The sequence below is a fragment of the Dermacentor silvarum genome, chromosome 8 (genome assembly GCF_013339745.2).
Source record: "Dermacentor silvarum isolate Dsil-2018 chromosome 8, BIME_Dsil_1.4, whole genome shotgun sequence".
NCBI classification, from domain to species: domain Eukaryota; kingdom Metazoa; phylum Arthropoda; class Arachnida; order Ixodida; family Ixodidae; genus Dermacentor; species Dermacentor silvarum.
In genome coordinates this window covers 46,003,021-46,015,274 of record NC_051161.1, presented here as the reverse complement: position 1 = coordinate 46,015,274, position 12,254 = coordinate 46,003,021, and the positions used below count along the sequence as shown (strand labels likewise).

At 46.3% G+C, this 12,254-nt stretch overlaps 1 protein-coding gene across 1 annotated transcript in view; it reads left to right on the top strand.

The window, feature by feature from the left end:
* The window catches only part of LOC119461143 (mucin-5AC-like), a 239,650-nt gene that overhangs the window by 214,329 nt on the left and 13,067 nt on the right, over positions 1 to 12,254 (top strand). Inside the window, 2 exon segments of the mRNA XM_037722351.2 lie at positions 8,572 to 8,849; positions 11,120 to 11,305. Of these exon segments, the coding sequence (XP_037578279.1) occupies positions 8,572 to 8,849; positions 11,120 to 11,305 (464 nt within the window).

The window sequence follows — 12,254 nt, the reverse complement described above, 5'->3', positions numbered from 1 at the left end:
TATTTAAAAAAATGTTTTAAATGTAATATGCGGTTCACGTTTGTAGACGTTTGTAGACATTCATCCCCTGCGATGCCGATGATTTAAGCTTACAGAGCTTTGTGGATGCCAGTATGAGCAGGCATATGATTGTGCGTACAGCGCATTTTATTATCCAGGCGCTGTCTGGACTGCTGACTGAAGACGTTGTTTTGTTACCTGCATTTACGTCTTCCCTTACTTCACCGGTGTGGGTGCATTCCGCTGCTTCAGCGATGTTTGACTTATGCACTTAAGTGCAAATAATAAAACGCGGACTTCAGCGCGAATAATAAAGTATGCATGTGCTGCGTCTTCACACTCGACACTATATCTCGGTCACCGGGCGCTGGAAATCGCCTTGGCGCGCTCTCATATCATCGTGGCCTCAATCCGAGCCTGTCTATCTTGGGCTCTTAGCCAGGGGAACGATATGCTCTCCACGCGATAAGGACTTTTGGCGGTCTCTTCTCGTCTGTGGCAGAGGAGAGGCGACTTATTACGCAACAGGGCACTGTGGAGTCGAGATTTCGAGTGTCATCGTCATCACAGCCATCCACGGTATATAATATACCATGCACTCGTGGGAAGTTGTGTCCTTATGTATAATTTGTTGAAATCTGGCACTGCTGTGTAAAGCTGTGACAGAGGTTTCAATATGGCGTCTGTGACGTCACAGTGTATCGTCGTCAGTCCTCTCCCTTTCTTCTATTCTCTCCCATTACGACTCCGTTTGAAGCGTTTCTTTTCTTTTTTTTTTTTCTTTTTGAGAATTCTCGCTATGGTGAATCGGCAACGCGTGTTCCTGAGTGGGCCACTAAATATCGAATATACAATAAAATATGAACTGTATTAGTAGAATTATATAAAAAAAACCAGCTAAACCCATACCCACTCTTACCGTCAGAGATGAGGCTTGATAAGCCAGAAAATACGCCGGAACGAAGCATGGTAGGCTTTCGTATTTTGTTTTATCATTCGCTACATTGTTTGAGTCATTATATAAAATTAATCCGTTACGCAAGTAAGCCCGTAAATAACCCCGGTAAGTTCCTCAAGGAGTTTCTTGCTAAGTTCTCGTCCCATTATATCCCAAGAGTTGGGATATACGGGATATATACGTATGCGCCTTCATACGACGTTATAGCTCTAAAGACAAACCGGGTGCATCAGTTAAAGCTGTTTTCCTAGGCACAGCGAACTCTCGAAATCTCACACCGTTTTAGGAAAGCAGAGGTTATCACGCAGCCGCCTTGAAGTTCGCACTCCAACTCGCCGGGACGTCTTGGATTTGGACGGCGTCTCTTCAGACCTAGTTGGTTTTTGGACGGTAAATATCGGCTGCACTGTATTCTGAAATAGCCAGAGACTGAACTTTGCATGATCCGAGAACATTTACTGCACCGAGAACAGGTGCCAACGCTTGGGTTCCGGCGCGATATTCGAAATATTGAACTTCGCTTTGTTTATTTCTCATTAATAACCAACGTATTACTGCGAAATTGATGAACACATTGTTGAAAGAATAATTTATCAATCTAAACTGATTGCGTGTTTCTTTAACTAAACGCCACTCCTCATTACCGTTCTCGCTTTCCAAGTTACTTTTCTGGCGAGAAATCGTGGCAAGCGTAACCGCTACATATTTCCATAAAGCATTTCATTGTGGTCGCTGGATATGATCGCTCGTTGCGACGTTCTTATCTTTCCTTAGTTTTAATGTGCAAGCATTATATGCCCCATTACATCAAAATCTGTCGGCGTCGGCGTGACCGAAAGATGGTACGAAAATTGGCAGACGGCGCAAAGAGTAAAAACATGTCAAAAAATGCTCGGAGTGACGTCAAATTTCTCAGGGAGGGTGCTGTAAACAAAGTATATTAATGGCTTTGAAACGAAAATTTGGTACATTTCGGTCTGAGCGCCTGGTTCTGGCTGCCGTAAAGGTGTGCCTAGTGCCTGCGTCATTGGGCACGTGACGGCGCAGCCAATGGGGAGGATGTGGTGCCACGTCACGAGTGTATAAAATGAGCGCGTACATGAGGTTCCGAGGTCTACAAACGCTATAATGCTTTCGCATTACCACACGTAAGCAGTCTTAAGTGTATCTGCTGAATGTTTTGTTGCGTAGGGAAGGGACCTTGGGGGCCGGGTCACTGCAAAGGGGCCACCACGTAACTGCGCTGTGTGTTAGCGCGCACTTCCGGAAACTCGCCCCCATGACGTCACGCGAGAAGAGGAAGAGAGAGAAAACGTTATTTCTTCACGCTACCGCTTCCGTATTTTCAAGCGGTGTATAAACTCAAGGCCCTTGTCGTCGCGATCTTTACAAACTCAAGGCCCTTGTCGCGATCTTTACATGGACGCGTAATCCTGCGAAAGAGGGCGCTTTTACAAGAGCTAAATGGGCGCGGGCCATAAAAACAGCGGTGTCAGCGGGATCGCTATACATGGAGTGCTTCCATTTGTCGAGAGCGTGGAGAGACAGAGACACACACAGAGAGAAGGGAGAGGTCGCCCCTGACCGAAAGCTCTTACCAGAAATGAACAAACGCACGATTACTAAGGAGGGCAATAGCTTCCAGAAAGGGAGGAGGGGAGGGGGGGGGGGTGCCCTACACTACACCCGCTGAACTAAGGGAACACAAGTACATAGGTATAAAAGACCAGAGCTAAGAAAGCAGCGGCAATTTGCGAAGCGCCGATGGATCAGAACGAGCTGCAGATTGACTGCTAACAGCCCTGCGAGGGGGGGGGGGGGGGGGGGGGATGTGATGTCCTCCTGCGGGCGAAGCGCAGACGTCTTCCCTTCCCTGTCCGCAGTCGTCGTCGAAATCACTTTAGCGAGAGCCCCCTACTTTGGGGGGGAGGGGGAGGGGGGGTGCTGCGTTCGCCCTCTGCCTGATAGACACGCACACAATACGCACCAACATACGCGTTCTGTGTGCGTTTGTATGCGTACACACACGCACATGGCGCACGTTTTTGCGATGGCCGTGCGTGTGTGTACAGCCCTCTTTCACCCCCAACCAACTCCGACCCCACGCACTACTTTCGGGTCCAGCCCCAGCTCGGGTCGTCCGGTGAACGGCGGTGGTGCTTCCGCAGCGTCGATATATCGATGTTTGAGCTCTCTTCTTTTTTTTTTTTTCCTCCTCTCCTACCTGTCTGGCCTCCTCTCCCTCTTCCGTACGGCTTTTGTGCCCATCCCCGTCCCGCGGCCGCACATGTCCCGAAAAAAAGCCTACCGAAGGTTCTGCATCTGCTGCTGCCGCAGACGCCGCTTCAGTGCTGGCATTCGAAACTGGCAACACTTTTCCTTTTTTCCTCGTGCTTGTTTTTGTAGTTTGTGAGCGTCTGTCGCCGCGGCGTTGTTATTGGATACGCGCGGGGTCCGGCTGACGGCACGGGCGACGGTGCTCAGCGGTCCGCGCTCTGCGTTTCCCATGGGTGCGTGTTGTGTGTACGGGCGTGTGTGTTCGCGTCGCTCATCGGTGTCGTAGTTCCAGTAGTCGACGTCGCTGGCGGCGGCGGCGAAGTGCGCTTTTCGTTTGTTCGTTCTACGAGTTTGTCCTCGTGACCGCGCATCTTTCGTCAGCGGTGAATACGTTTGTGAAGGTTGTCTCTTGTGCGCCGTGGTCGTCGCTGTGAGCCGGGAGTACGTGCGATCGAGCGGCGCGCGTTCTCATCAAGCGTTGGAAGGATTGTTCGCTGCGGTTCGTCCCATGGCCCAGAGCCCGCGGGAACATCTCGCCCGTGCAAGCATGGTGCGTAAAAAGGTGTGCACGCGCATTTACGTGGTAAAGGTTATCCTAAAGGTATCTCTGTGATACGTCCTCTTGAGAGCTATTGTAGACCTGTAAGCAATAGTATGCGAACCACAATTCGTAACCTTATTCGTAAATCAGACGCAAATACTTAAAAATTAAGGAGTGCGCTGAAAAGTTCGCAATGTCAAGTTTGGACAGCAGTCCTCAATTAGAAGTCACATTCATAGGCGGAGAAGAAAGTCGGCTTTATTGCAAAAGTCCAGCTGGTCCGCACACTTTTGCTCAGGAGAGTACATTGTCATGCACATTGCCACGAATCCCTTTCACTATTAACACGGACGCGATTACGTAATATATATATATAAAGTAATTTCCCCTATGTTGTCTACTGTTTGTTGGCTTTTTATGATATGGTTATTAAAAATCGGGCCCCTCGGTTCCCTTTCTGCTTCTTCATTACATATATATATATATATATATATATATATATATATATATATATCGTCAAATGCATGCGGAACTCTGTGGAAGTGGTTTAAACGCCTCCTTTTCGTTCAGCTTTCGTTAAAATTGGCACCAATTTGTCTTATAGATCGTTTGTGTTCTCACAAATGAACAAAAGCGCCCGGGAAGTGCTTTGCGATGACGACGAGTTGTCGTGAAAAATCCTGCTATCACATGATGTTACACCTTCATCTCTATGTATAAGCAAATAGAAGTTTTTTTTTTGTTTTTGTTTTTTCTTTCTTTTTTCTGTTTGCGTCAGGAAACATATGCGAAGATGGGTCTATATAATTTCCTACCTAACCCTGTTATATAAAAAATAAGAATGATGATAAATACAATAACAAAATAGAAAGATGATGTTCTCGTTTGTCGGTAATAATAACCGACTCGAAAAGAGATATGTTTCAGAGCTGTGTTGAGGACTGAAGGAATAGAGACTGAAGTCTCTCGTTAAAACGCCGAAACTGTGAAATTCCACGGAGCGGTGATCCTATGCGTGAAGGTTCCAGGCGCGATTGCCAACCACTGCTGCTGAGCTTAATATCTGTGAAGGCGAATAACAAGCACGTCCCTGTATTGAGAAATGCCGTGGTTAGAACAACGCACAGGGTATGTTGATCACTGGCCGGGTATTACATAACAGGGTATGGGATCACTGGGTATTACATAAGGGTGATCCCTTATGTAATACCCCTTCAATTGGGTCTTTAAGGTAATATAATGAAATGAAACCTGATGGGCACCCCCCCCCCCTTTTTTTTTTTTTGCTAGCTTTGTGAAGATTCGTAACTAGCATTTGACCACTCTCTAAGTATGATCGGCGATGAAATTCATTTATGAGCATTCTACTTCTCCCTCGTCTCCTTAAAAAAAAAAAGAAATAGATTATATTTGGAGAGGTTGCTGGCGCCTCTCAGTGGCGCCCGGCTACTCCTTAAGAATTAAATTGTGGGCACATACGTGACAAATGCCACTATCTGATTATGTGGCACGCCGTATAATTTGGAGGATTTCGACCACCCGGGGTTCTGTGACATGCACCTAAACCTAAGCTTCTCGAGTGCGTTTGCATTTCGCCCCCTAAGGAAATACGATCGCCGCGGCCGGTACCGAACCCGCAACCTCGAGCTCACCAGCGCAACGCCACAGCCATCGGGCTATATATATATAGCCCGATGGCTGTGTCCCCATATATATATATATATATATATATATATATATATATATACCGCGACGGGTGCCGGCTTGCTCGTTTTCGCACAGAATGAACACATAAAATGAAAGAATATGAACTCGGCAGTTGTACAAAATACAGTCGAACCCGGACATATAGAATCTGAAAGGGGTGACAAAAAAGTTCTATATATAGGTAATGGGATATATAAAATTTTTAAAAATTATACAAAAATTTTCGTGGGGATATACTGCTGTTCGTTATACGCAATAATTCGTTATATGTGGGTTCCATATATCCGGGTTCGACTGTATAGATGTCGTTGCGCGTTACTATTTGTCACGTTTTCAGCGTGTATACTATACGTTCAGTTCGCGTATGTATATATATATATATACGGGCGTGATCACCTGCGCAATCTTCCCAAAGTGTCCCTTGCGTTGGCCGTGACGTTTAGATATGGGTCAAGGCCGGACCACTCTGGCGTCGAAGACTCGCAATTTGCGCGATGTAGTGAGCCTCGGTTGACAGCGCCGCGGGACCGTTAATCACCAGTTTCCGAACGGCCCGAGCCGACAAGAGAAGGGTGTAATTGAAAAAGTTGACACCCGCGGGGATTCGCAAATTTGGCCGTCGACGCGCTATATAGCTCGACGAAGACGGAACGTTGTTCCTTGCACGCCCACATACGCAGACAACTCTGACCCTCTCAACGTGGGCGCGCTGTCTTTTAGACGCGTTTAGCTTTCCTGTGATGTGGAGCAGTCGGTTGAACGCGTGAAAATGTACTCGTATGGTTTTGATGAAGGATTTGTGTGCGCTTTTTATTTCCTATCCGGCCCTGGGCCGGCTGGTTAGGTTGGTAGTGCCGTAAACTGTCGTATCTTATCTTATTATAGACTTATCTCGCTGACAGGAATTGGAGACAGCGTGCTTCTGTAGTCGTTCCGCCTGGTTGTATGACGGCCTACCGACCAAGGATTGGCTCGGGCCGTGCTTGGGGTATTGAGATGGGCCTTAATTCGGCCGTCTTTGTGCCAACTACTGGCCAATGTTGTGCCTTGCACGCGGCCCGACAAATTCTTGGACGACTCCGATGGGTCCGGAAAAAAAAAAACACAGTTTCGTAGTTTCAACATAAGGGCGAAGCAATGAATGCAATATCAACACGTTAGAATATTACACGAAGTGTAACACTCGTAGCTGTAGTGGCAGTATGTTGAAGTAAACTTGAGCTAAGTAAAAAACGAGCTCTTGTGCTAGGGGTCCTCTGTTTGAATCCTGCCATCGGACATTTTCATTTATGTTTATTAAATAAAGCCATATGCAACGTCTTTCTTAGCGACTTTACCACCACTTTTCCGTATCGGGTATACTTCAAACCTCTTTCCGGGGCCGATCCCGGAGGTGGAGCACAACCGCGCCAATAAAATTACATCATTCACAGGTTTGAGTTGGGGTAATTATTGTTTCACACTTTTAATATTTAAGTCTGAGAAGATTTCAGATAAAAGGCATGCGCTGTCGGTGTTTTGTTTCATGACATTTGGTTGTGGGCTGACATTATCAAAATTGTGGGGCATAATTTTGTCGAGAATGTCAGGCCTGGTATGAGCAACTATAAAGATAGAATGCTGTCACAATGTAACCCGCATAATCGGCGCATATATACCGCATGTCATGGCATATACCTGTATAAGAAAAAAATGTGTGGCATATAGCATACATATACCTAAATATATACGGAACATCACGGCGACGCCGACGACGACGGCAAAAATTCGCTTGGAGTGTCTGTATAATTGCTATCGCAATAAAGGAAGGCATTTGGTTTGACCCGGACATTTCGTTTTGTTAGGTGCTCAGTCATGGTAGGGTTAGCGTTAGCCCCGCGGCCTCTATCTTTTTGCTGACACGGGAGTTCAGGGTGAGCTCCCTGCGCGGACCGCCTGACGCCGTGTTTAAAACGAATACGTATGCTATAAGAATCTTTCCGTCGTCTTAGAGCAGGTCACACATACGGCGCACACTCTGTACCTGTTGACTGGTAGTGAACCTCCTACATGTGGCCAATGTGGCGAGATCCTGACCGTCCACCGCGTCCTGCCGGAGAGTAGTAGATGAAAGGAAACTGCACTTCCCTGTGCTTACCGATGAAAACACTCCACTTCATCCGGCCATGTTTCTTGGCGCAGTACCGCTCTTTGACACGAAGGCAGTTCTAATTTTATTTGAAAGGTTGTTGATTTATTGCGTGTTATAAGCCCAACAGATTCGTAGAACGACCTCGCAGTGGAGGATGCTGCTGCGATTGTAGCGTTTTGTACAGCGCGTACTATGGCGTTCAATGTGAGCTTCAACACGGGCATGCACCCGTCAGTTCTTTCAATAATAATAAAAAAAATGACATGTGCCATTTTTCTTGTAAACAGGGTGCTGTATACACGCCTCCATGCTCTTTGCATTCAAGGGTTCTGGTGAGGCAGGAATCCTACCGACACTGCAGGCTACGTTTAGTGCCTCACCGTTTCAAAGCACATATTTCATGTTCGTATACTGCGCACAATTCATAATCCATTGTCATAGTTGTATTGCGTATGTATATTTTACGCACTTCACAGCGAACGTTTTTTAGGCCTCTATACAGCCGTGTTACATTAGACCATTAGCAATTCATTGTTGCGTTGAAAACGCATGGTCACTTGCATGGCGCTCTTCGGCCAGACCTGGTCCTTTCACCAATAAAATCAACATATCACGAAGAACCCCCCCTTGCTCTCCCAAACCACACGAACACCACCGAATTATTGGACATTCCCCATAGTTATACTCGTAACTACTTACTGGTAATGCCACTATTTGAGGAACAAGCAGGCAAACAAAATGGCGGTCTCTACTGTGCGGGAAATGTTGCTGTCGCAGTAAATGATTTCAGAGCCGATCGAAGGCACCGCTGAAGTGTGTTTTGGGGGCCAGTCGATTCAACTGTAGCCTACGTCCCGTCCTCATTATTCTGTGTCTTTAATTAAGCTACGTTTTTGTTTTTTCTTCTTCGAACGCTGAAGCAGTGTGTAACACATACATACGTTCTCATTGGCGCAGCCTTAGGAGACCTGACCAAGTTCAGCCAGCTGAAAGACCACTACCGGACGCGGTACGAGCATGCCAACTGCCTGTTCACGCGGGACTCGAGGCCCCAGCGGGTGCGCCAGCTCTACGAGCAGGCCGCGGCCACGCCTGCCCTGCACGTGATCCGCGGCGCTGCCGTAGACGATGGGAGCGGCGCCGAGGACTCGCCCCGGAGACTGTTCCTGTGCATGCCCGTGTGGGGCGACGCCTCACGCGCCAGGAACGTAGACCTCGACATCGAGACCCGCAGGGTGAGTGATGTGTCACAACGTCACACTTTGCGCAGTTATCTACTACATCGTGCAGTATTATAATAAGCTAGCCCTCGCGTACGATGCAAACGAGATACCGTTCTACAAATGCACGGAGGGTGAGGCGCCCCGTGTCAAACGCGAACCCGCTTTGCGCTTGCACGTTTAAAACGATACTAGAATACAAGTCGAACCTCGATATAACGAATTATCGGATACAACAAAGTGCACATAAAATGCGTCTCGCTGATGACAGCGCGTGACTAATATATGCTTATAACGAATATCGGACATAACGATGGTATTTGTGTGTCGGGTGCGACCGCTATAACAGGGATGGGCTATAAGGGTGATTTGGCATAGCGGTTACATACTAGCATGTATTTCCCAACATGGGAAAGTGTAAATTGTGGGTGATAAAAAAAAAAACCTGATAGGTTATTTTAAAAAAAATTGTCGCAGTTTCACCCGAAAGGCGAAGCATCAATTGTGATATCAAATTAGTAGAGAGCTATACGGAGTAAGGATAGTAGTTTTATCAGCTGTATAAACTCGGACATGCAGCAGCACCAGCAACGCGCAGAACTGTTGTCAATGCCGTCGGCGTTTTGCCCGCGTTCGCACCGAACGCGCGCGGCGTTTTTATATAAATACGCATTTGGTGCTGCAGCTAAACGTCGCCTCCCCCCCCCCCCCCCCCCCCCCACAGTCTTTCGCGCGACGGAAAAAGTCGCGTTTGCTCTCAATATATGGAAAGGAGGAAAGAGACAGCGCTTCAGGGAGCATGGCGCAGAACGCGTGTTTTGCTCTCGGACGTGCTTTCGCTCTCCGTGAAAGCGCGCGTCCCTCGCGCCCTTTACACTCGCACATACAGCGTCCGGAGCACGGCGACGATTTCATCGCCGTTGACGTCATACGGAACCTCACGGCGACAACGACGCCGACGGCAGAAATCCGCTTTGGAGTGTCCATATAATTGCTATCGCAATAGTACAAATTGTGTACATAAGTACCGACAGCTAAAAAAAAGTAGCCTGAGGCTGTCTCCAAGCTCTCGCATGTACACAGGTCAACTATAAAAAGTTCCGTGTTGCGTCTCTCTCAGACCTTGTCACTTAAGCCTATTTAGACTGTGTGCCCCTTGTCTTATTCCAAGATAGCTCGGTACTAGAGTTGCCTTGTCCCAGCTTTCCTTGTCAGTCTCTCCTTTGTTTTCTTTTTTTTTTTTCTGGTTTATGTTACACTCGAGCTCCTCATCTTATCATCCATGCGAGGCAATGGAATTTGAGCTTCTCTATCAGCGCTCTGAGGGCTCCACTTGTCATGCCTGTGAAACCGGTCTGGCTGATAGGGCGACAGCATCCTTAGCCATGCCAGGTGCAATGTGTGGCCCTTCTAGTGTTTCCAAGTCAAGATATGAAGCGCACATTACTCGGGAGAATAGATGTTTTCTTTGCATAGCCTCCGTTGCTTGTGAGTACCGACATAGCATGGCGCTCTGTATTGCTTGGCTTAGTCATTTCTGTCTTGATGTATCATCATCGGGGGAAAAAGTATGCATGTTCAAAGACAAATAGACAACCTTTGAGTTTGGGTCTGATACTATGTTGGCAATACGTGCTGATATAACTTAAGTGCCAATGAAACACTTTTATCTGGTGTCAATGACGCCTTTAATTTGTTGCTTTCTGTGCTAATGTGAACAGTGACACAGGCAAAACTTCCATTTACATGTGATCTTATGTGCACGGCTTGGTTATTTAGGATAGTACATGCTCTGGTTAGAACATGTACTAGCAGTCATAGACAAATGAAATGCAAAGCGAAAAGTGTAAAGTGTTGCATTGTTTATGGCTAATAACTTGTCCGCAATCTCACACAGCTGTGTACCCGGTCGCCATAGATTAAGTAGGTTTCAGACTAAACGTATATACCAAAATCCTGCTGACATGACAAAGAGTGGTGAAATTGGAAAGGATCCTGAAAAGTCCCATGACATTTATAATGTGCGAGTGAATATGGAAATCACACACAATAATAAATTCCGTGTCATCGCACAACCATAGTAAACACATGCACACATATGCCCATCTTTTGTGATTGTGCTATAGGGTTTAATTACCTTGAAATCTTCATCTTCGATGCAGGCATCTGTGCAAGACCTGATTTTGCTGGCACGGTACTTTTCACCTGTGTAGTGCATTATGCTCTTGCAAGCATGCTTAAGCGCACGATGTCGTGATTCTCACTACGCATGCCTGTTGTTGCAGCCTGCTAGCTTGGTTACTGCTGGCCAAGATGCGCGAGACAGCGGAGGGGAGGAGCTGTTGACGCTGCCGTCTCCCGAGGAGAAAATGCACGCTTTGTCCTTGGAGTACCCGGCCGTCGTGGTTCCTATCGACACATCAGAGAGCAGTTTCAACCGCTTGTCATCAGTGCGGAGGTCTTTGATACACGTGAGTGACGGTACTTGCCTCCTCATTGGTTGAAAGACTGCAGTGGAATATTTTGTGATGTATTTAGGAGCTTTAGGCGAACTGATTACTGAAAACAGTTACCGACATAACAGGTAATGTTGCTTCACAATCAACACGAGAAACAAATTTCAGCTTTGATACCAGTCTAAATCTCTTCTAAGAAACAAAGAAAAAAAGTGTTTCAGCCTGTTGACATTCGACTAATTCAGTTAAGTTTTTAGATTTTTTTTTTTTTTTTGTAACACATAAGAAAATATTTTGCCTTATGTGAAGTGCACTTGTCAGTCATTGTCTTGTGTTTCATGTTTGACAGATTAGACCATTGCACTGTATGTAGGTAAGGTCTTACTGCTTTGATGTTATTGTGAGGCAGTGTTTATCTTCCTTTAAATGAAAAGTATTATGAACATAAAATGTTTCCTTTTCTTTTATCTTTTAAGAAAATAAATCTGCTTTGTTTATGAGTGCATGCTGCGAACTGGCCCCTGTGTAGTATTTCAAAGGTTCTTTCCTCTTTTTTAATAATATTAGAAGCCTCTGTCAGGTATTGCTAAACCTTTAGCGTGCGTACATTTTTTGGTGTACTTCAGAAAAGTAAGAGCATCCGCTCAGTTGTCGTCATTTTTACATGTTGCAAAAGGTAGCTTTGAAAGCGTGGAGAGATGTGTTGGGACTACGCGCTTGAGCTGCACCAATTTGAAGTTTTCAACTATATAGCCTTCCTCCATTGTATGATGGAGGAAGATAGGATATTTCTCTCACGTATAGAATGCATATAGGAATATTCTTGCTTTTTCCTACTTGCATGTTTGAACTATTCCGATTGTAGCTACATACCAGGACGGATTGAGCGTAGTTGATGAGAGAAGTTGACGAGGGGTTGCTGTTATTGACAGCACTGAAGTCATCGAATTAGACGTAAAGCTTC